At 35.1% G+C, this 26,658-nt stretch overlaps 1 protein-coding gene across 2 annotated transcripts; it reads right to left on the bottom strand.

Moving 5' to 3' along the window:
• Positions 1-2,871: 2,871 nt before the first annotated feature.
• Positions 2,872-13,909, bottom strand: LOC125655250 (potassium voltage-gated channel subfamily A member 1-like). 2 transcript variants are annotated; one of them, XM_056144637.1, is made up of 2 exons: positions 11,302-13,909; positions 2,872-9,087 (listed from the first exon to the last, which is right to left on the bottom strand). In XM_056144637.1, exons 1-2 carry the CDS (start codon positions 12,626-12,628, stop codon positions 9,077-9,079), a joined length of 1,338 nt encoding a protein of 445 aa, XP_056000612.1. In that variant the 5' UTR covers positions 12,629-13,909; the 3' UTR covers positions 2,872-9,076. The 2 variants fall into 2 exon arrangements, with proteins under 2 accessions (XP_056000612.1, XP_048741430.1); XM_048885473.2 differs by lacking the exon at positions 2,872-9,087 and adding an exon at positions 9,112-9,702.
• Positions 13,910-26,658: the final 12,749 nt, after the last annotated feature.

Raw genomic sequence — 26,658 nt, 5'->3', positions numbered from 1 at the left:
TACCATAAGTGCTAAAGAATCTGGTCTGAGTACTTACAACGTAACAGTAGTGATTTAGCTCTTCCACATTCTCACAAAAAGATTGGTCATTCTCCAAACCCTCGGCATTTAGAAGTGAAAGTTACAGTTCTTTCGAATGAAACTTTTAGAACCGAAGTCGCGGCAGGCGTTGACACGATCAAGAATAATAACTTTCATTCATATGTCGATTTGATATATCCCTGTGAGGTCGAAATAAAGGACACCACAGAGTCGTCCACTTCTGCTTCATACTTAGGTATTTTACTGAAAGTAGACATTAACGGCAAACTGACAACTCAACTGTATGACAAATGGGATAATTTCAGCTTCCCCATTGTCAACTCCCCATATTTATGTACTGGGATAGCAATATTCCATTATCACCTGCATTTGGTGTCTATATCTCACAACTGATTCGATATGCAAGAGCTTGTTCTGCGTATAGTCAGTTTTTAAATCGAGGCAAGCTACTGACAAACAAGTTGGTGGCACAGGGGTTTCAACAGTCTCGATTGAAGTAAGCATTTCGCAAATTCTATGGTCGTTATAACGATGTAGTTCGTCAATACAACCTATCATTGGATCAAATGCTGTCTGACGTGTTTCATACCGATTGTTAAGCCGTTCTTGGCACACTGATTTTAACTACGGATAACTCCGTTTACCTGATCAGGATATAGGGCTCACGGCGGGTGTGACCGGTCAACAGGGGATGTTTACTCCTCCTAGGCACCTGATCCCACCTCTGGTGTGTCCAGGGTCCGTGTTTGCCCAACTATCTATTTTGTATTGCTTGTAGGAGTTATGAGATTGATCACTGTTTGTTATCTTCACCTTTCATCTATGTTACGGCCATAAGCCACATGTATGTGTCTACATAAAAACTACAGACACTTCATCATGATGAGTTGATGGTGGCTTTATATGAATGAAAAATTCTAGATGGGATGTAAAACTAATATTAAACACAAACAAAACTTTGCCGTTCCTGTGTCTTAAACATACGATAAAGGTTTTCTTCTGGTGGGATATTTAAAGCAGTGTTTCGCATATTTTAGTGTAAGCACACAATGAAGCCATAAGCTGATTCTAGTACGCACATGTATTCTCATTAGGTAATAACGATGGCATGCAAATTAGTGTGATTCAATTATCCGATAGTGGTGGCTGAACTGCAAGAACGAAATTCTGACCAAATATGCCGGGGGTGAAAATGCGAATAGCACAACGGAATAATTCGTTAGCAAAGATGCGTTTCTTGTGGGACTAGAATTCCCTAAGGTTGTTTTATATTAACATAAATGTAACCCAGTTACTTTGGAAAAGCAAAAGAATACAAAAAGTTTTCTTATTTTCACTAAAACGTACAAATAACATAATATCATTCAAGAAACTTTCAGCCACTTCTGATTTTTTATTGGTTCTCCAAAAGCACTGTTGGTCGAAGTCAATGAACATGGGGTGGGCTTCATTTCACATCGGGGAATTAATTACTAAGATATGGAATATTTGCTACACTTGTGGAGCTTATTTAGTCTTAAACACCCAATGTTTTAAAAGTAAGTGAGACTGAAAATATTCATGGATATCAGGAAAATAAAACGGACCTTTTGGAAATATAACCTCTTTTCAGATATGTTACATGTACAATGCAACTTTAAGCAAGAGTTTGTAACAATGAAATATGAAGATAACGAACAATGATCAATCTCATAACTCCTATAAGCAATACAAAATAGAGAGTTGGGCAAACACGTGCACGGAGTTTGTAACAAAGTGTTTAAACTTTTACGTATGGTGTCAATGTTTATATTATAACGCGGTTTTTTTTTTACATTCGCAAATATCTGCAAAAATATTATATTTCAATTATTTTCAAAATGTGATATCCAAATTAATGTACATAAATGCAGTGACCTTTATTTTATAGAATAAAAGACATGAAGGTCTGATAGTCTTATACAGTTGGCCCCATTGTCTAGCTTAGGAAAAAGTAATCAATCAATTGCATGCATAATTAGGCCTGTACAGCCTCACTGCAGCACTGTATACAAGTTTCTGTGTGAAGAATATTACTTTCCTAACACGCATTTCCCCTACACTCAACTCCAGAAGTAAACACAATTATTTTCATAATTTATCTGGCGGGAGATTAGGTCTATAAGAGCAGAATCAATTTGAAATGAATAATAAAGATACAGGGGAAATGAGAAGAAGAAACGAGCCAGAAAAGAACAAACAAGATAAAAATGAATACAAAGGTTCTCTAAACCGATGCGCCAGCACATGTCCCTTTGTCGATACATGTAAGTATATCTGTTTACACTAGGTATATAGTTTTAGGCACTGAGTTGAATACTCATACCAATTGTTAGGCTGTTCTTTCTCTACTTATTTTCACTACGGATTACTCTGTTTACGTGATCAAGATTTAGGGCTCCCGGCGGATTTGATCGGTAAACAGGGGATGCTTCCTCATCCTCATCACCTGATCTCACCTCTGGTATATCCAGGGCTCTGTGTTTACCCATCTTTTAATTTTGTATTCTTTGTAAGATTTATGAGATAAATCACTGTTCTTTATCTTCACTTGTAATAAAATCTAAATAAGTAGGTACATATATTTGACAATGTCTTATTAACACTGTCTAAGCTAGATAGGGGGGGGGGGTTAAATCTTTCCTGTACGGTGTCACGAAATATCTGCAGATCTAGTTTTGATCAAGTACATTACTGTGCATATAATTCAATTGTCTTAATCCCGACGTGTCCATCTTTTTGCTAAACTTATTAAAGGCTTCAGAGTGACGCAGCCAGAATTCACCAGATAAAGAAAAATTAAGATTCATTTTGTGATAAATTTATTCTTTCCATATTCAGGAAGACTGCATAGAAAAAGTGCAAGAAATCTCTAACAACCATATAAATAACTTGAAGAATAACATGATTAGCAAAAACAACCTAACACAGCCACAGAATATAACTGCATCAAATCGAGTAATCACCGCAAACATTTGTATTCAAAAGTTTCCTCCCATGCTTGAAAAAAGAAAACGATTAGATATTATATACATTGGTGATATTATTCCTACAAGTTCACACAGCATGGTGTATTGGCAAATATACATGAATAACAGCACATGGTTTTACATTGTAACGTTCGAATGATGTACACGAGAAACTTCAATCATTAGTGGGTATTGTACACCATTTTAAAACCATATTCATACAAACTAGGCCTGAAACAAATTGCATATGGATTTTTGTAAACAAAACCAATCCATTCTCTCAGTTCGTGTTGTTTAAAGGGGAAAATACAAGTTATAAACACAACTATACATTTGAAATATACATGCAAAACAATCACAATGGTGTTTAATATGTGAAAGTATTGTCGATATCGAATTACATGTATATTACAAGTAGAAAACAAACAGGGCACCAAGTCGTAAATTCTACCGACCGAGGTATGTAAAGTTTCTGCTACTGATTGAGTTGTATTTTTATTTTACAATTCTACTTAAAAAGTGCATTAAGAAACACCAATAAAGTCAATTTCTATCTAGGTGATAATTAAGAGGTGTAAATATCAATGTATTAATTTCAGGTAAAGAGTAGGTTATGAACAGTTAACAATAAAAAAGATTACTAAGAGATTATACAATGTAAAGTCTCACTCCCTGTATGTACTCAAAATGACTGAATTTATGTTACGTCATCATATGTTGTGGTGCTTCAATTCTAAATGTTGTCGGTGTCAAAGAATTCTACAAATGTTTTGTGTTTATCAAACAAGAATATGAATTTTGTACCGAAATACTAAAATGCCACTACACTACAGAGAATTGACATTGATGTACCCTTTTCCTATATTTTAACCATACACAATCTTGTATATAATGAGGTGTCTGTTTACCGTCCCCTCTTCATTTACTTGAGAATCCCTAAGCAAACCAATTGTTAACCTCAATTTCATCATAGTGACCAATATGCAGTCTTGATATAACAAGAATAATATTTTCGCACCAATGTTTGATATTCCGACCAGAATAAAAGAAAGATATTTTCTTCTGAGAATACTGAGCATTAGTGTGAACAAACTTCAATTTCAGATCATAGAACACAAAAATGTCGTTTCTCTGATAGTGTTTATTGTATAACCTGAAAGATAAGTTTACAAAATAAATACGAATGAAATAAAGAAAATGAGTCACTTTGATGAAAGGCACTCCAAACGTGACCGTAAATACAAATCATTTGGAGCTCTAACCAAGATTTAGGACTCATTAAATGAAGTAGGAGTTTTCTGTGTTCACGCTAGATTTCTTAATATTTGACCACACAACAACGTACATCGGTCATCAATACATGGAATGCACCACTAAAAGACGTTTTTGAAGGATTTTGGGTAATGTTTTCTATTGAATTTCCAAGATTTGTGAATAATACAAAAATAAAGGTGATTTCATCAGGAAATTTCGTAAATATTTGATTTAGCAATATCAAAACATTTACAAATAGTTTCACAAAATTCTATGACAAATAATTGGGGAATACAGTGCACATTATGTCCTTAATCATGTTTATGACATAAAGTACGTTTTGGTATAAAGAAATTGAATATATGAATTGGTACCGTATAAGTTTTACATTGTATAAGAATACATATAATTGAAATTTCACTGAAAATAGGGGAAACACTAGATTCTTAATATGAGTACAGTAAACAGGAAATATTAAACGAAATCTTTTAAACTTAATTTTCTCCAAAACCTAACGACTGACAAATCATCAACAATGGATAAACAACATGTTATAGAAAAGCTTTTCAAACAAACGTAATCTTCAGGATTTCCAATATCACAAGTAGAACATTTTCTCTCATTACATGTACCTCGTGTAAATTTTAAAATTCTTCAACCTATCCTTACAGCGATGCGTTTAAACCTATCGATTTCTGAATGGTTCCTACACAGATTGCAGTGAAGCGGTTACTCAAGTAATCAAATATTGAACAGCAAGATTCTGTGGAGAGATCAAGGTTCATTGTTAAAAGATGATTAGTCTCTCAGCTCTAATCTTTTACCTCCCTTTTCATTCCCATTTAATGCCCAACCAAACTTTAAGGCGTGTTGTCTCCATCCTCAACTTAAATTTATTCCAATATTGTTGGCAAAGTTTCAATCTCCCTTACTACTCAGTATTTCAGATCAATCAAGTATTCAAATTTGGATTCTATATTGACAAAAATCTTAAGAGTGAGAAATATTAAATATGATATCATGAATTAATCACCTACTCGTTCAGTTGAAGGTGGGTTTCTGGGAAATGTGAAAAATGTAATATTGGCGGTAATTTAAAACAAGATATTAGAAGAATTCACGTTAATACATTGTAGAATATATCGGATATATGAAAGTAATTATATTTTAGATAGGATTCCTGAAGTTACTTTTCCCGTCATTTTCTTTAAGCAGGCAATTAATCAGCATCCTTGAAACGTGTGAGGCTTCAGAGGCGTGGGTGCTAACAATGATGAAACTGAGGTAGTTAATTTTATACATTTTTATGCTGTCTATGACATCTGGGCAAAATTTGACATCAAGAATTGATATTTTCGACAATTTTCAAACTAAATGTGTAAAAAGTTCTAATTTTTGCAACATCGTACTTCAAAATTAAAAATCTGTAGTATCGTTTACAAGAATCTGCATTTGTCAGTATGCAAAGTACAAAAATGAATGAACTAATAGCTCTGTTCTTTTCTTGAAGACGCCGAAAATAGGTTGTGACTCTTCCTTCGGCAAATGTTCGACGATTGAAATGAAATTTGCGGGTCTTTCGAGTGAAACCTTAATATAACCTTTGGTCCTGTGTCGCCACAGGTGCATACATGTACAATTGTTCGATAAAGAACCCTCACTGATCGAGCATTGAGAGTCCTGCATATTCATGATACTTCATCTACATCTTGTGACGTATCAAGAGCAACATAATCCTTGAAGGGACAAAAACAAACAAACAATTGTATGTATTGTATCACGTCTAGTCCTTTACTAACTGCTATATTTTTTTCTTTTGAATTTATGGGTGGTTTTAACAATGGATTGATGGATCGTTATTTGAGCGAGCCCCTTTCTATGCTACAATCTGTCACCAACATATCTGATACATTGAAACAGTGCATTTCATACCGCTATTGATTAAATGCACAGTATTGTATTTACTTTGATGATAGAAAAGAGAAGGTATCATATTGTTGAATTGTTTATTTTATGGTAACATACTTTTTCCGATCAAAAAGGTTTCACGCATTGAAATTACTATATATTCATTGCATGACGACATAGAAACACCCGTTAGAGCGTCATTGTATTTTATATGCATCTATGAATATCTATATTCACCATGATTTGGCTTCTCGGTTAATTCCTCATTTTAGTGTTTAAAGAATCTTCAACGTGCACACCTTTAAATCCATTTTTAGATGTCAAATCACCTAGGAAATTTAATCTCAAGAGAAAAAGAGAACTGAATTTGGAATAAAAGATGACATTTACGAAAGATGAATAGTATTTTACGGTAGCAAGGCTTCACCTACTCAGGGATTTTTTTTTCTTGATTGAACTCAGAATATTTGTGGTAGAACAATTCCTAGTAAAGATGTAATTGCAAGACATTCATAATGGTTTTGACGACCATACTTGTCTGAAAAGGATGCCAAGTAAGGAAAAAATGTATATTTCAGGGAAAAGACATCGACAGGGGATTAATAACATTGCCTAAACACAGAAAGACCTTTTGTACTTTAAGTCAACGGTAGTGGAAGGTTCTAATGTTTCTGGGTTTATTGAATTGTAGGATAATTGCATTACAAAGTAACTAGTCTGGCAAATTTGATGTATTGGGTCACGTTTTTTGTTTAATAAATCACTTGGTAAACTAAATTCGCTCTCTGAAAAGAAGCTATTGAAAAAAATTCAAAAAGTAAAGATTTGTATTGATGTAAAGCATTACGTGTCTATGGTGTGGAAATTTTTACAGTCAGTAATGATTATTACAGCCAATTATGTATTTGATCTAAGGGGGAAAATAAAATAGTTTGTAGATATAATTGACATTTAATAGGGTATACCAGACAGAGTAGAAAGTCAGCACTAGTATCCCAGATATCGATTTGTGTCTAGTTTAAACACGAGATCCAATGCATAGGATATTCCCTATCAGAATTGAATTCTCCCCTGATGCCTAATTCCATGAGCCAACATGGGCCTCTGCAATGTTTTTAACCGTTGGATGATTAAATTATTCTTAGATCAAACAAATTCACTATGACAGCTGAATTTGATTACCGAATGAATTAAGGCACTACATAGTCCATTATTATTGACGTTCTTTTCACATTTATTTTGGTGGAATTCTAATCTTGGATCTCTATTTATTGTCGAACTGTTTTACACATTTCTGATAGGACTGCCCTCGTGAAGCAAATTAAAGAAATATATCATTGATCATATAAACCACTTTTAAAATTTAACAAGAGAACTTTAAATAGCAATATGAAATATTTACCTTTCAAAACTAAAAACCCAAACATTCCAACGCATATTAATAACAACCACATTAGGGGAAAATTAAAAATGTAAAGAATGAAAATTCAGCTAACGTTCTCGTAGTTTGATTACAATTTCATAATCTCCATGCAAATGCACTCTCACTCGGTATTCCTACAGAACACTTAACAAACATTGAACGATAACGTAAAAACGTGCAACTGTGAAGAAGGATGATATATTTGAATGGTTTCTATGATTGAGCAAGTGACTTGATATTGCAATTTATCACAGATAAAATCACGTGACGAAACTTCTACCCACGGTGACATACAGGATAAAATCATAGTACTGACCGCACTCAGGGTATTTTTAATGTAAGTAAACCTAAATCGTATGAGGTTTGAAAACTAGTTACGAGACAGGCGTAAAACAGTTATCGTTTTTGGATTAATATTACGTAATACAATCATTGTCTTTAATAACTTAAGTCCCAAAAAATCAAAGCATTAAATAATTTCCAATAATCTGTCCTCTCCTTTTATATGGGACCACGGTATCGAATAGAGTCTACTTGTGAACACTTGACATCATAAAGATACAGAAATCATGGTCAGGGATGTACAAATTGCAAACCTTTGAACAACAAGAAGAACCAATAATTACTAAAACACTGGACATTTAAACGCTTGGATTTACGAGCAAAATTAATATATCATGCTTTATTCTGAAACGTTACAGACCATATCTTATCCCGTATGTCGCCGTATACCTACATGATTTCTACTCAAACGTCTCAAATAGCAGGTCTTTAAAAGTACCTACTTCATGCAAAGGCAAAATATCTTATATAAATACTTATATAATCCAGAGTTATCATTCAACACATGGAAAACTCTAGCTAATGTAGAAGGAAAGAAAAGGTTTAACAAATCTCATTGACAAACGTCAAATCACACATGTTAAAAGAAACGCTGTCATGTTTTCTTCTTAGGGGTTTTATTCACCGTGTTGCCGAGGGGTATCTCCGCTGGAGAAAGTGAAATTACTATATTGTGTACGACTTCAATGATTTAAGTGTGAAATGTGATTGCAGTTGCCAGTCGCAAAATGGGTGTTTTTGTCATTACAGTCCTTATATTATTCCTTTACCAGAATTGATGTCTAAACTCAAGCAACAAAATTGTAATTACATTTCATTCTGACATTGCCAATTCGTAGAAAACATTAAATATCTGTGAAAAATCAATGGCTTGAAAATAGGCCGACCTAGTCTATCTCTGGTAGGCAAACAAAAATGTAAAATGTTCTTTACTATGAGGTAATTAAATTCAATAAGACAATAATTAAGTAGCGTGCAATGCTGAATGAGCACTCGATTTGTAGCGACAGGATAGACCCCTTGCTGAATAACCTTTCTGACGATATGATGGTCTCTGAAATCGCATCTGTTTGGGGCTTTGGTGCAATGAGTGTCAATACTCACAATTTACTCACTCAATTCATCCTCGAACTGAAGATGAAAAAATGGCTTAATCAATTCTTCATACATATTATCAAATGCAATTAAAAGGTTGATGAAAAATTGCAACAAAAATCATAGGTTACCATTTATTGTTACTGTTACAGTGTGCAAAAAAGTCTTTGGCAAACACGGTGAAAGATTTCTGTTGTGTCAAATAAAAAGTGAAATACACACCAGATCAGATGAATAATATGAAAAAATAAACTTTTAAAAACAAGAATGAATAAACAAAGTATTCGCATTGCATTTTGTCAAAATGACAATTTTCCAAAGAATAATTCGATAACATATATTCCAGCTTTGACATAAATCTCGATGACATAAATGCGATGTGTATACTTTGAAAGTACTTTCGTTCAACACATTGTTTTTCGATCAAACAAGGAACTTTTATATCTCTTTGCTTTAAAGTAGTCACAACACCAAATTTGATTTGCAAAATAAAGATAGTACAGAAGTTATCAGACACACACAGAGATTATAGTAACTACAAACCGATAATCAAATAATCAAAGACAATATTTCAGATTTCGTTGTGACTGTGAAAATGCTCTACAGGCAGTGTGCTGTGTAAAGATTCTCAAATGGCTGTGTGAATACGTCCTAGATGAAACAAAAAAAAGAACACACGTTACAGCAGACTTATCAACAAAACGAACTGTACATGTCAACTACTAGCAACTATTTCACTACAGTATTCTCCAAGTATCCAAATAATGCACGCTTAAATGTTTTGTGAGTAAGTCAAAACCTCTACAAGAGAGGATCACTAATCCACACAATTACTAAAGTTTAAGACGATGAGCATATAAATGATTAAAGAATGTTCTATTATAGATTTCATCAAATTAATCATTATGATACGCCAATCAGAATAGTTTAAACTCAATTGGTAACAGAATACAACGAGAGAAGATCATTTTCCTAGAAAATCCTATCTACTCTCGGTAATTAAGCGCAGATCCAGAAAGGGGAAGGGGGCAAATAGTTAATTTTTTACTATTGATAAGTTGTTTCAGTTATGAAATACTAATGTAACATTTTAAACCACTGGTATAGGTTACAACCCCCTCCCCCGGGATTCCCCCTCCCCGGGATTGTCAGGGATGAGCTGCACTCCCTCCCCGGGATTGTCAGGGATGAGCTGCACCCCCTCCCCGGGATTGTCAGGGATGAGCTGCACTCCCTCCCCGGGATTGTCAGGGATGAGCTGCACTACTGTGACAAAACCTTTGTACATGTACAGCCTGACGTTATATTGCATTAATCTAATTCAAATATACACGCGTCTTGTGTAAGGATTTACAAATGTATACATATGTACATTGTTGTGTTTTTGTGTAAGGATTTTTAGGAGATTCTGTAGTTAGGGATTAAAGGATTCTTCGATTTGTAAAGCTGGTTATCAGCCATTTTAGACAATTTCCTTTGGGGAAGAAAGCAATTATGGATTAAATTTTGTTTTAGAATGCATTAACCACAATTTCTTATCAACTGCATGGAAGTAAAAGAAACTCGGTGGGATTTCGTAGTGTATATTTTATTTAGTTTGTTTTTGGATAGGAAACGTGTCGAGCTGAAGGGTTAAACTAAAACATGGTATTCTGCTACTCTGACATGTTAATCACCCGAATAAAGATCAATGCTATCGTGTTGTCCGAATCAAATTCCCAAGCTATCGGATACGGCATTAGCTTCCACATATAATGGATTTTTTTTTAAATAATGGTCATCTGATAACAATGCATTCTACAAATTCCACTGCACCTTTGTCAATCCAACGTTCAACATAATCAAAATGTTAACGATGCTGATATCCCAACAATGGTTCCTGGACTCTCATTATCAGAATGGGGGTAATTTCAACCGAAAGTGAGTCTCTTGGGACCTCATTAAGTTTCTGTTATTGACTAGCAGTACATTAACGTATTACGAAACCTGCATTAATGCCAAAAAGGAATTGTCATAATTGCGTGAGTAAATTCAAGTGTAAGCGTGATTTTCTAATCTACAAGTGTGGAAAAACCAAAATGAAAAGAAAATCAAATCGAAGGAAAATGTAAGTGACTTATGCTGATGTAACATTATGGAATGAGCTCTAGGTTATCTTTAAAATGTATAACTGTTTTACATTCGGTGTCGAGTTAGAAGTCTGTTTTCTCATTAAAGCAAACTATTATCTAAGACAAAATTAGCCTTTACCTCTTCCTGTTTTGTGGGCATAAAACTTGTTGAAGTTTTCTGTGATTATTGGTACAGGTATTGCCAAAGTCAAGACCCCGGTCAAGGCAGCAAAACATCCAATTATCTTCCCTAGAATTCCCACTGGATACTTATCCCCGTATCCCACTGTCGTCATGGTGATCACAGCCCACCAGAAGGCATCCGGAATAGACGTGATTTGAGAGTCGGGGTGACTTTGTTCAGCAAAATAGATAGCACTGGAAAATAGCAATATGCACACGAAAATTGCCACCAGAAATAAGAGTAGGCCTTCGACACTGGCTTTGAATGTTAAAATCAGAACCTGTAAACCCGCGGAATGTTTTGTCAATTTGAAGATTCGAACCAGTCGAATGACTCTTAGGAAGGCCAGAGATGTTCCCGCGGAATCGCTATCGCAACCGTCAGGAGAAACAAGATTTGACAGTGTGACGTAGTAGGGTATAACAGCAGTTATATCCACAATGTTTTGGAAATCTTTGAAATATTTGATTTTACTCGGGCACGAAAAAAGACGAATGAATACTTCATAGGTAAACCAGGCTGTGCATATAGTCTCCAGTATAAAATATGGGTCTGCAAAATTTGGCTTTCCATCTTCACAGTCGTGACTTGATAACGACGGCACAGTTTCCACACAGAATAATATTATTGAAAGCACAGTTACAACAACAGAAACTATGGCGATGACATAGGCAGCGAATGACGTCTCCGGATACTCCATTAGCAACCAAATCTTACGTTTACAAGGATTTTCTGGCAATTCCATTTTTTCAGATACATATCCTTCTTCTTTTTTGTAAATTTCAATTTTTTCCTTCTCTATTTGGTAAAAGTCTAACTCCCTGAGAAAAATATCGTCGGGCACGGGCTCCGGGCGTCGGAGTTTACCACCATATTGGTAGTAATTGAAAATAGATTCAAAAGTAGGTCTATGACGATCAAAGAAATATTCGCCTCTATCCTTGTCGAAAAATCGTATTCGTTTCCTAGGATTTCCAAGCAAAGTAGTCGGGTGTTTATTAAGAATGGAGGCCCATATTTCGTAATATTGACCACTAACGTTGATAGTTACTCTCTCACAAGTTTGCAATGAACAGCTATGAGGGGAAGAACCATCAACACAGCAAGTCACCAAATCCTCCAAGGCTAACTCATTGTCGGATCCATCGCTGTCACGGAACTTCTTACTGGAATCAGGAGACTGAAAAAGCCATAACTCGCCTTCGTTTTCGTTGAGTCGGTCCGGGCGACTTACGGGTCTCCGATAACGGGACTGGTTGTTCATAATAGAAACCACCGCCATTTTTATAACGTGTTGTCCACTTTCCCATGCAGATATCTAGGCTAAGTGAAAACTGGTGAGGCAAACTTCCTTTCTAAGCACATTCTCTGCTAGCAAAGCATTTTCTAGTTTACTTAACATATAAAATAATTGATTTTTAGCTGCGATTTTTTTTTTACCTGCTGTACCGCTTATCACGAAGGACCGGCTTGCAAACTTGTATGAATGGCTTTATAGTACAAACAGTCGAATCTCATATTTAATGGAAATCATTAATGCCCTTCACAATCCAAAGAATCATTCAATCATATTCATTCATTGAAACACCTACACACATATGCATCCATCTAAAACTTACGTCCGGCGTACATGTGATATTTTGCCTTCACAACATACAACAACTGGAAAGGTTTGTGATGAAAAAGAAATCACTGAAATAATGAACACCAAGAATTTACCACTCCGGTAACTCTAAGAACCTGTGTGAGTGGACTAGCGGCTTCATTTGACAGAAGCAAGTGAATCGCTGTCTATACAATCGATTAGCTGTCCCGATAAGCACTGTTCCCCGCCGAACCGAACCGAACCGACTCTAAAATTAGTCCGACATAAATTTCGAATGCAGTGCCGATTCTTAAGTAAAACACTAGAACAAACAGATAAATGACATAGCTGTACTTAGAATATTTCCCTATATCGCCATTTAATGTACTGTTAATCCATATTGAACTAAACGGCTTTACCGAAACAGTGGATATAATGATTTAATTTTGAAACGATCCAGTATTTGCATCCAGATATCCTACTATTTGAAGTGAATACACTGTTTAAATTCCAAGTCGCTGCGATTCAACACTTTTACACATGTAGCTAGACTCTCGGATATTAAAACCGTGACCCTGTTGTCAGGAGTATATCAATATTTAATCAGAAGGGAGAATGGAAAGAAGAGAGAGGCCAAGCGTAGCGCCTTGTCTCGGGATCTACATGAACGGGTGTATGTTCGTTCTGACACAATGGGTTAATATTGTAGCACAACACGATAAAGCTAGGATAATACACAATTTATGAACAACATGAATGATTCGCTGTAAAATCAATAAACAAATATTTGTTCAGTTTATACGGGCCCCGTGAGCTTATAATTATGATGTGACTGTTTAATTTGTTCCTCGCAGAAATAATAACAGCAAGAATTTAGTAGTATGGTGCAATTTTAAAGATAATGTTTTCAGTTCATTGACCACAATCGTCAACATTGTACCAGCAGGTTCGTTTTTCTTCTATCGAACCGATTACAAATTTAAAGTACATTCAAACGTGCAATATGTCTTACAAAAGGCAATACACACACTCACCCACACATACACTTGCACACACACATACACTCGCACACACTTGCACACATAAACCCTTTCTTCACATTATGGGAAATGGATGAATATAAAGCCTATTTAATTCATTGAGTTGATTTGTACATTTTAAAGATTTTTTTTAAAATATAAATTTTATAATTTTAAAGAATTTTAAAAAGTATAAAACTTGTTTTACATTATCTAAAAAACCCGTTCAAAACAGTATACATAATTTAATATTGTTACAGTGGTGAATATTGATTTGAATACTTTGCTTTGAATTTCAAAATTCTTTACATGCACCGATAAGCTTTCAATTAGTCGGTACTTACCTCTTTTACAGGAGAGCTACAAGTATTTGTCTCCTGCACACGATAAGCAGTTGGTAATGTCTAATTGCACCTGAAAGAAATCTGATTCTACAACTTTCCAACTTCTGTGCATGTGCATACAGCTGTTGACAACTTATTGGATCACTCAGGTCATACAATAATGTAGACGGTGCTGACATCTGCTTTATTCACCAGACATTGCCTGCGTTAATCACAGTCATTACAAAGTTTAGTGAGGATAACACTATATTTATACATATGTTATGAGCGTACCTAAATGCCCCCGCAATCGAGATTAGGGGATATAGTTTTTAGTCTGACCATCTGTCTGTCAGTCTATCTATCCGGAAAAAACTTTAACCTTGGCAAAAACTTTAGAATGGTTGATAATAGGGCTTTCATATTTGAAATCTTGTACATGTATGTCTTGTGACAAGACCTTTATTTGGGTACCAGAATTACTTTTCTACCATAAGGGGGGGGGGGGGGGGGCTTCAATGTTTCAAAACACATATTGCTGAAATATTCTTTTCAGCAATCTAAAGGGAATAAATCGTCATATACCATACATGTATATATGACACATGCTTGTATTTTTTGTATTTACGTACGTTTACCGGTGCAGGTGCTGAAACAAATGCACAATCACACATGGAATCATGCGTCATTTATTTTTTTTGGGGGGGGGGGGGGGGGTTATTTACATGAACATTCAGCAAAGCATTACTCAATCTAGATCCAAATGTAGCATGTATCTGTAAAACTTAAATTTGTAACAACAATAAACAGCAAAGGATGTAATCTATAGCGCACAGCTGTACAATATTTAAGCGTGATCACTGGCACATTTTATGACTATACATGTATATTATATCTTTTTCAGTAATGGGCAACATACGTATCTTGACCCATGGAGCTCGAATACCTATTCCAGAAACATCAATTTGTCTCAGCACGATAAATCAGTATTCACAGAATTCGTAGTCCAAACTAATCTCTCTCAGGATATGAATATTTAAATCAGAACCCTTTTTTCGCGTGTCCGTACCTCTTGTATCTATTCTCTAATTCTGAATACATAGATGAACTGCATTGAGTCTGAAAACGCAAGAAACACTACAAAATAATCATCAACTAATATTCATTATATTTGAAATATCCATACGTTCCACTGGAGTTAATCATATCTCGAAAAAATAGAAGAAATGGGGGAACTAATTGCATATGGCCGTGGGCCTAATTTCACAAATGGACTATAAATTGATGGCACGAGACAATTCCGCCTTCCTAATTGATTCCCCAAAATTAAGTTAATATTTAATCGGATGTAGATACTTAAGGTGTTAAAGGGGTGCCGCCTTGCCTAATCAAATGGCAAGCGCGTGTCAATGAGACAAATTGAGATGCGAATACAGACTTCTTCCTCTTGTAATTGGATAGATATTGATTAAAGGTACAAATAATGACAATGAACAAGAGTTTGGATTTTTAAAGCTTTTCTCTACCTGTTTGCACTTAATAGCTGAGTTTATGTGGAAGAATACGCATGGAAATAATGAGTAATTTCTCCCTCTATAAAGAAACATCCCTGAATGCACTTAATAACTGGGTATATGTGAAAGAATAAGTCTGGAATGCTTTCATATTATAAACTACGAACAAAAACTTCTCCCTCTATAAAGAAATATATTTTCCTCCCTCAAGTTCAAATTTTCGTAAAATTGGCAAAACAACGCAGGCATAAAAGGTTCCTTTATTTCCTTTTTTAAAATAATAAATAAATATCGAATATAATATATTATATTGAAAATCACATCATGCAATCCGAAATGCCTCGGTCAGTTTTAGCTTCCAATTCCTTCAAACCCATCATTTTCCTTTATACATAAAAAGTTTGACTCCAATCCGATGTGTTCCGTTCCACTTGTTCGCTGTGCAAGCAAGGCCATAAAATATTCTTATACATTTCTGCCATCAATTTACTAGAAATCATTTGTTGTATTGATAACAAGTTACTTTTTACATGATCACTCTAGAGTATTTTAATCACCAGTACCCTATCATAATGCATCGTATATGATAACGGGCATGGTTGAAGAAAAATACTGTCATGTGATCTTTTTGAGATTTACCTTTATTTATTTAAAGACATTCGATATGAGTAGACAGTAAGCTCTATCTTCTCAAATAAACAAAAACAAAACAACACAAAAACACACAACAACAAAAAAGCGGTAGTATATCTCTTAAAATCAATTTTATTTGTTCATCAGTTTTTAAAACGTTTTAGACATAGTTTTATAATTACATTTACCAATTGTTTTGTTTTAAATTTATGATGGATTACCTCAGGGATTTGTGTTAAGACTATTGCCATCTCTCATATGTGTCAATGTTGCTATCAAAATATATATTACTTTCTATTTTATGGCGATAAATATATCGGCATCATAGCTTTTTTCCAGTTACGATATAGATTGGTTTAAGAAATCAGAAATATAGTCAGCAATGTAAATAGAAAAGAAAAAAAAAAACCCACTGAAAATTAATCTTAAATAAAAGCAATGTCTCCAAAATGTATGTTGTATCGTATCTTATCTGATCGGATAAGGGAGATTTTTCTGTTGAAATTAATGTTTGTATTGATCGCTGTGTGGAAAAATAACTGGTCTGTCAATCATATACTCTAGAGATTCTCGATACTGGAAACGGGTTTAAGCAGGTAGGCGGGAAACAGCTAAATCAATTACAACCATTGAAGTCTGTGATGGGGGGGGGGGGGGGGGGGGTCATTAAATATCTAGGTGATCAATTTCAAACATTTCAAAATTACATGTACAATATCAAAAGTGTTTAGACATTGCACCCCCATAAAAAACCCACTGAAAATAGAATGATTTAGATATTATACATGCAATAGGAAATAGCAATAAAAATGTTATGACGAGAAATATCATTGACATTTTTCAATATATTAAAAAATAGGAGTTGCATGTCACTGTAATACTACAACGTATGACGGGTTTTTTTTTTTTTTGTTATTCATAAGAAAGGAATACGTGTGTGAATAGCATCAATAAACGTGACTCATATGCAACTTTTTGTCTTATTCATCTTCATTCATTTATAAGGTTCGATGTGAAAACAACTCTCTCTCTCTCTCTCTCTCTCTCTCTCTCTCTCTCTCTCTCTCATTTGACAGTTGAAAAAACTCTACGGAATAACCTTATTAGTCTCAGCATATGGAATCGACAATATATATTCTTTATTGAAATGAGCAAAATTTCTCTAGTGCATTACTATAAAATCACAATATATATGTTATCTCTACGGAATTCTTGACCAAGCGTTTGTTTATAAAAAACAACTAGGAGAAAGGTAATATATTATTAATTTGAATAACATTTTTGCTGGATTATAATTTAGATTTCACACAATACACAGCAAAACCACTGATTTATAAACGAGAGAAGATGAAAACGAACTACTTTCATTTTATTCCCTAGAGTAAATTCGTGTGAAGTGTTCCCGTCAACTAATGATCACAATGCATGCGAAGCTCTCTGATAACAAAGACAACTCAATATAAATAAACGCATGTATGATCATGAAGATTCAATTGCAAATATACATGAAACTGATGGTGGGTAGCGCGATGTCCTAGTCAATTGAAGAGGTATCGGATAGCAAATACATTGGATATGAATTGTATTTTCCAATCCACTGAACACAGGCCTTTCTATTTCTTGTAAAGGTCCCAAAAGACAAAAACGTGCAGCTTCTGCATAATCTCTATTGGTTATGAACCAGTCATGCAATTTGTATAAATTGCAAATATATTAAGCATCATGTGCCAGAATTGTAGAAACGCAAAGTCAAAGGATTCAAGTGATTTAAAAAAAAGTCAGAGATGAAAAACATTTAAATCATCACTATTAACATTATGCCAAAATTGGACATATTCAATAAAACATAGGACGGCTTTATCCGCGTATTCATTATGCAGTTTTACTGAGTTGAATGAATTTTCGGAAGCTCGGCATTTATGATTGAATTTGAATGGTTTAGATATGCAACGAATGGATAAGATATTATGTACATGGTAGAGTAAATTTAAATATTCAGAAGGTATTCCATTGTTTTTAAACGTGCCATTTGTGTGTGATATCAAGAAAATCTATGAATACATAATTTATCCGCAAATCTGACAAAAGGATTCTATCCCCCCCCCCCCACCCCCCCCCCCCCCGGTGCTCACAATAATCTCAGAGATTGTCAACGTTTGTAATTAGCACTTACAATATGTCCGTTAGAAATACAATGTGTTTGATTTAATAATAGAATTCTAAACCTGTCTCGGATTCTGTTTCCGTATAAATTTAAATGACTACTATATAAAACACCAAGTTTTAAGGGTTCTCCAAGCAGGAATAATTCTTACAAATTTACAACGAAGTCACCCAGAGTGTATCTTCAAATACTCAATATACCGGGGTATGATGAATTACTAGTAGCTGAAAACGAGTTTCTGTTTGAAACACTTTAAACAGTGGGAGGGATCGTGAAAGTAAATCCCAAATATTAATTTATGCTAACAATACCCTACAAGTATCACGACGATAGATATGATAGATAATTTAAAAAAAAAATCAAAATAATAAAATAAATGACTGTTCAATATTCATATATCAGGATACTTTTTGCCTTCTTGTGCCATAGGTTTTGCAAAAAAAATTTATACTTCAAAATGTTAACAATCTTTTCTTACTTTTGGTCGTCGTTTCACATTAAATAACCTTAGACGGTTTACGGGATACGATTTTCAATTTCAACATTGACTGAGCAGTTAACCTGATACTGTTTTGTTTTACATCCATGCTTAATAATTTACATCTAAGGCATAATATAAACGAAAATGGGGATGTTTATCTACCCACTGTGTAAAATCTTGTACCATGAAGGAAGCTCAGGGAGATAAAATAACTCATAAAAGCAATTGGACAGGCCTTGTTGTCTAGAAATCAATGAAGCAGCCAATTTTCCCTCAAAAATGAATACTGGCCGAATATTACCATGTAGGTGGTGTAGCAAGAAAAAAAAAGCTCCGTCTGGAAAGAATTGATTTTCGACAGCAGGGAATTCTGGTTAATATCACAGGGAATTCTGGGAGATATCTGGTGTTACATTTTGTATTATCAAAATGTAAAATTACATATATATACAACATTTATATAAACAACATATTACATCTAAGAATAATTATATACCCAATTTAACGTTAGAATAGTTCGTTGATTTACGGGAGATTGGATTAACATTAACACGGACATGATCCTAATGACGTTTTTTCCCCCAGTAGAATTACTATGTGTATTTGTGGTTCCATATAGAGTTTCAGGGGGGAGGGGCATTTATTTTGCTGTCGTAAAAACCGATGTGCGTTTACACGTACATCTAATTAATTTCGTTTTTATCCAAAGAGTAAATGCCCAGGATATTTGTAATCTGTAGTGTTATGCATCTTCTATGATAATAAAAACAACAAAGACATTTTTTATGTTTATTTAGCGTTATTATATTTGCTTCTTTTTTATATAAAAATATTATGTTCAATTGAAAAGTCACTGTTTTTATCGAGAACTGATAAATAGTACATTGAACAGCACATGCTTAAAAATGACACAAAAGCGGTTACATACCGAATCAATAATGTGTATACGCGTGTATGTGTGTTTGTCTTTGTGTGGGTATATATGTATGTGTGTGTGTTTGTCTGTGTGTGGGTATATACGTCCGTGTGCGTGCATGTGTGTTTGTCTGTGTGTATGTATAAGTCCGTGCGCGTGTATGTGTGTGGGTATATACGTCCGTGTGTGTGGGTATATACGTCCGTGTGCGTGTATTTGTGTGTGTATATATACGTCTGTGTGCGTGCATGTGTGTTTGTCTGTGTGTATGTATAAGTCTGTGCGCGTGTATGCGTGTTTGTTTGTGTGTGGGTATATACATGTGTGTTTGTGTGTGTGTATGTATAAGTCCGTGCGCGTATATGTGTGTTTGTCTGTGTGTGGGTATATATGTGTGTGTTTGTGTGTGTGTGTATGTATAAGTCCGTGCGCGTATATGTGTGTTTGTCTGTGTGTGGGTATATATGTGTGTGTTTGTGTGTGTGTATGTATAAGTCCGTGCGCGTATATGCGTGTTTGTCTGTGTGTGGGTATATATGTGTGTGTTTGTGTGTGTGTATGTATAAGTCCGTGCGCGTATATGTGTGTTTGTCTGTGTGTGGGTATATATGTGTGTGTTTGTGTGTGTGTATGTATAAGTCCGTGCGCGTATATGTGTGTTTGTCTGTGTGTGGGTATATATGTGTGTTTGTTTGTGTGTGGGTATATACATGTGTGTTTGTGTGTGTGTATGTATAAGTCCGTGAGCGTATATGTGTGTTTGTCTGTGTGTGGGTATATACGTCCATGTGCGTCTGTCTCTGTATGTGTGTATCTGTGTGTCTGTCCTTAAGTAATGGCATCTTTTAGTTCACCGCCTGATGATTTCTTTCTGTTTGAATTAATTTGTGTGACTGCCTACTTGTTCAGGATTAGGATTGTGTTGTAGAAGAAGAAAAAAAATGTCTGTGATTACTTACCAGTAACTGGTCTTCTAGCTGGTAAGAATGCAGTGAATATTGGAACGGGTGGTAGTTGCTGAAGCTGGAGTTTTTGGAAGTGTGATGGAATGTGTAGCATTTGTGTACCCCTGAATCATACTACAGTTTTCCATAGCATACTATACTGATGTATTATTACATTATATTTTAATATATGCTTTATACAATGATCTGCTGCTGTACGTACTGCGGCATATATCTACTACTCATGTTTTTGGTTATATACACATGTAGGTGTTGACTTTTATGAGGTCATGATGGCTTATTACATGTAGCTACTTAAGAATGATGTAGGCTATATTTACCAAGCACGAATCACGATGTCAATTCTTTTCTCGGGAGTTAGATAATACATGTACTTATTTTATCATATCGATGAATAAACGGAAATACTTTTATTACGACTGTTTTAATTTTCTATCCAGATAATACATGTACTTATTTTATCATATCGATGAATAAACGGAAATACTTTTATTACGATTGTTTTAATTTTCTATCCAAAGCAGAATACCGTGGGGATCCGGGTTAAATTAGGTCATCAGCACCCCTTGCTTGTCGTAAGAGGCGACTAAATGGGGCGGTCCTTCGGATGAGACCGCAAAACCCGAGGCCCCGTGTCACAGCAGGTGTGGCACGATAAAGACCTCTCCCTGCTCAAAGGCAGTAAGCGCCGAGCCTAGGCCTAAATTTTGCAGCCTTTCACCAGTTATGGTGACGTTTCCATTCGATTGAAAAAAAATTGTGAAGGACGTTAAACAATATACAATCAATGCAAAGCAGAATATGACGAAGCTTTTCATTATTGGACACGAAGAAAACAGAATTAGAAATCTGAGTGTAATGAGGAGGAACCTGATAATTATATTAAGTTTAACATCATGTGAAGTTCTATATAAACATGTACGAATAATTTAGAATTTAAAAGCAGAGGGATTTTAATCAATCAGAATGCAGATAATTATCCATTAACTCAGAATCCATTGACTCTGAAGGAGCAATAATCTAGTTTAAATATGCGGCTAACATCCATGTAAAATCACAAATGAATGTAGAATCTGCATGTAAATTCAATTTGATTTATTAAAGAAATACATGTGCATTATGTATGATGAGAAAATCTATATTGGTTATTAGAAATAAGGGCCAGTTTCACGTTCCTGTGATGGAGAGGTTTATAGTCTCTGAGCGAACGTTCCTGTGATGGAGAGGTTTATAGTCTCTGAGCGCTTTGTTTTAACATTTTATCTTATTTTAGATGTTTAGTTCGGTCATAAATTCTTGCTACGTGGTGAATATCAGTATTCCAGCTGTTAACAAATGATAGATATACATGTAATAATATGTCTTATTATACTTTCATGTAAAATACTCGAACCTGATTGGTCGAGAAGCATTTGAAAAAACATATTGTTACCCTCTGAGAACAGAAAACACGCGACTCAGGGTGATAGTATCTAGCAACGGGTAACAGTACTTGACAACGGGTGATATTATAAAAAATTATCACATGCGTCAAATTTATGCGCGTACGGTTCGCCGTAGATTGCTAGACGCCGTCGTTTGAGCGTTTGTAATAAAAGCGAGTACCCGCATCGAAATACGAAATATCGCACGACAGTGATTGATCAAATGTCAACAGACGTAAGTTTTTTCTGCTTCCCAGTTTACATACCATTCAGTATAATAAAACAAATATTGCATGTATTTGAGGGTAACATTGAAATTTTCACCCCTCGAGAAACCATTGTCAACCTCGGCTACGCCTCGGTTGACAATGGTTTTCTCGGGGTGAAAATTTTCAATGTTACCCTCAAATACATGCAATATTTATATATTACCACATTGCCGTTTTTTATTTGTTCCTTAATGTTGTGAAACGGATATCAATACACGTTTAATTGCTGTACAAACATACACAATGTACTTTTAAAAAACCTGAAATATTTACATTTCGATTGCATTTTGATAATAAACACTTTAGGCAATGTACAGCAGACAGTTGCGCGTCACATATGACCATAGTAAATTACGTCTTTTTCCTATGTTTAACTCTACCTACATGTAGTTACACATCAACTGTACAACACTCTCGTCAACTATCTTGTTATCATCTTCTGTAATTGATGTACATAGGTTGTCTCCCATTTCTGTTTTATTTGTTGATTTCGTATTTTGATATGTATTTTCATATTTATTTGTGTAATTTTCTAATAATTTCATTTTTTATTTTTCATGTAATCTCCCATGGGAGGAAATAAAGAATGAATGAATGTACTCATACGCAGTGAACAGTCCATTTCAAAATTCGAATTTATTTATGAGATGGTCACCTTCAGTTTCAGATAGTAAGGATATTAATTAAATGAGAAATTAGGTGAATACAAATAGATAATAGTTGAAATACCGATATATCCTATTTCTCTGTACGATACATGTACAATGTAATAATGATATAGAGGGTATTTACACGTACGTTACGTCATACTGGTATCGTGTGAATTTCAAAGACGAAAGACATACTCCGATATCGCATACCCAAAACATTTGTTTAGGTGTTAAAAGCCCATACATGTATTTACTACAAACCTTTTCTATGAAACTACCTTTATTTCTGCATTATTCACAGATTTTTTGCTGGTAAATTCAATGGAAAAACATTACCCAAAAAGTTAAATCCTTCAGAAACGTATTTCTATTGGTGCATTTATGAATTAATGACCGATTAACCTTGTTAATTGGTTAGATAATACAAAATCCCACCTACACAGGGAAATCCCACTTCCTTTAATGCGTCCAAAATCTTGGGTATCCTACAGGGAGATAACTCAATGCAAAATAGTGCGATTGCATTGCATGTAATTCTTCCTCTTTTAGTAGATCATGATGCAATATTTAGGCTTCTTTTAGTCATTTGAAGACAGAGCATTGCTTGGAGAAATACGTTTTACGACATTTGATTTTTATTTTTGAATTTTTCAGGACTTTTTAAGACTGCAAAAGGAGCAGGGTCATTTTTCACATTCTTTCAAATTTTAATGAAAATTGATAGTGATTAAGTTTATGTACTAAAGGTCCTCTACACATATTCTTGTTTTTGTCAAAATTTGTCAAACGGTGGTGCCACCAGATTAAAAAGTAGGTCACATACATGTAGAGTACCCTATTTCTGCGCTATTTATAGAAACGACTCCAATTTGCTCAGAAACGAGTTCTGGTACATACATGTATGGGTTGGATTAACACCCACAGCAAATCATGTGCGTGATCTGATGGCATAATATACCGAGGTAGTCAAGCTCACTACAGACCGTGCATGTGACTCCGCACTTCAAGAGGAAATTTGACTATCCTATGAGAATGGTGCGATAGCAATTCTGACCGATGCTCGTCATGGGGGTAGGAGAAATGCGAAAGATACGAACGTTGTGTGTATCGGCCAGGAGACCAACAAAGGTCTGAAAGAGCAGCACATCACAAAATAGGATGACCAGTGTACACAAAGACACGATCTGCTAGGAACAAGGAAATTATATGACTTCTTTGACAGCGAGATATCGTCTGTTGGTGGCCCACTTTCTATCCGCATCCATGCCTATGACAGGAACACGAGCATCAATACGTTTATTCGCGAGGAAAGACCAGACACTATCGCTCAAAACGATACCTGGCACGCTGCGAAGTCCGTAGAAATGGAAATGTGCAAAGTGGCCATGAGTGCGCTCAAACACCACGGAAATACTTGTCATGCGCAGCTTTCTGACAAAGTCCACTCGGTAAGAACCCACGTGCAATAGTCTAAGAGAAACTGCGATTTAGATCCGCACTACATAAATGCCCACCCCAAAGTAGATGTAATAGAGACCCAAACTACGAGCCAAGCAAACTTATCCTCATGGATCCTGCTGCGAAGAAACTTCTTACAGACGCAATTCATAGGTTCGTGGTGTACAAGTTTCTAGAAGATTTTGTGCACTCATTGGACACTTATTATGTTGAGTCGTTCAATAATGTTCTCAACATGTTTCACGACAAAAGGACCCAGTTAGGAGACAATTCCTACAACATGAGAACGGGTTTAGCCATTTGTCACAGGAACGATAATGTCGACAGACAGTCCACCGGAACTTATCAGTATCAGACCGGGAAAACGAAGAGAATCCTTGGGCAAAGAACATTCCAGTATACCGTGAGGATATCTGCAGACACTTTATATACTCCTTGACAGTGTAGCATTATTGAAGATAATTTTATAACAAATTCGTAATCTTCCACTGGCTAACGTCCTCAAACTAATTATACATGAAATAAAATAAAATATGTCATATCTGTATACATGTATTATTCATGAATTGAAGGCGTATAGATTTTTATTCCTCAAGCACGGACAGGTAGATTTCTAACACGTTCCGTCTCAGTGTATTTCTTTGAGTGCCACGGGATATAGCAATTAACACCTTGGAAGACCCTGGCCACTCCAGGTAAAAACATCTGTTCAGGTTAGGCTCCGCCTACACTTTCATCGACCATACGGTCATGAGATGGGTCTTTAAATAGTGGGACGGACAACTCTGGAATGGACATTTTTCCGAAGTTGCGCACCCTTTTCCGCTTTGGCTATGAAGTCGAATTATATACATGTTCCAATCCATGGAGTTTATTTGCAATAAATGAACAGATTTTCATTTACTTTTTCAGATATTTGAAGTCAAAGGTAAAAATCCCATTGGATTTTATGTTTAAAAATAAACTTCTCAGAAAACCCTACAACCCCCCTCCCCCTCCGGGTTCCCTAAAAACCCCACGGGGATACGAAATCTCTCAGACGGGGTGAAAATCCCCATTATCTACAAAACAAATTTATTTGGTGCGAAGAAACCCCATGCCCATGGATTGTTATTTAATTCGACTTGATAGCCAAAGGAGAAAAGGGGTGTAACTCTGATAAAATGTCCATTCCAGAGTTGTCCGTCCCACCGTTTAATATCATAGCTCTATTTGTAGAAAAAAATATATGTTACTGTAGATATTTGGCAAAACATACAGTTGCTATAGTAACCATCAAAATATCAAAATTTTGTATTTTCATGAAAATAGATTCACTATTTTGCAAAAGCCTTTTCTCCAGATGTAAATATCTAAAAATCCTGAAAAACTATTTTTGACATATTTTGTTTTTAAATATTAGTCGTCAGAGACGTAAATAAAGTGTCCAAACCACGTTTTGGAAAGAAAAAACCCAGTATGTACAATGGGCGAAAAGTAGACGTAACTGTTTCGACTGCTTACTCTGAATAGGTGGAAGAGGTGCTCCTCTATCTGTGAAAAGTTCCATTTCATATTGTACTTTTTATCTTCAAATTCGGAATTTCCATATACATGAAGATATATGTTAGATAATTCATTCGTCAACCAAAGATGTTAAGTAAATGTAAACAATCTGATTAAAAGTGTGCCCTTAGATCCGCTTGCACAGCATGCATTGTGTGACAAGCTATGCTAGCAGACTAACCTGTACATAGTCATACAGAATATGTATTACATGTGTGTAGTTAGATATACGTAGATAATTAAAATATTTTTCTTCACAATTTGATATCAAATAACAGTACCTATCCAAATACATTTTATGAAACGAATTAAAAGACGAGTGTGATGATTTAGGTGTATTAGGTTTACATGTAATTTGCCTAGAGT

Source organism: Ostrea edulis, chromosome 7 (assembly GCF_947568905.1).
Source record: "Ostrea edulis chromosome 7, xbOstEdul1.1, whole genome shotgun sequence".
NCBI classification, from domain to species: Eukaryota; Metazoa; Mollusca; class Bivalvia; order Ostreida; family Ostreidae; genus Ostrea; species Ostrea edulis.
Note: the sequence above shows the minus strand (reverse complement) of the source record. Positions and strands in the feature narration are given on the sequence as shown.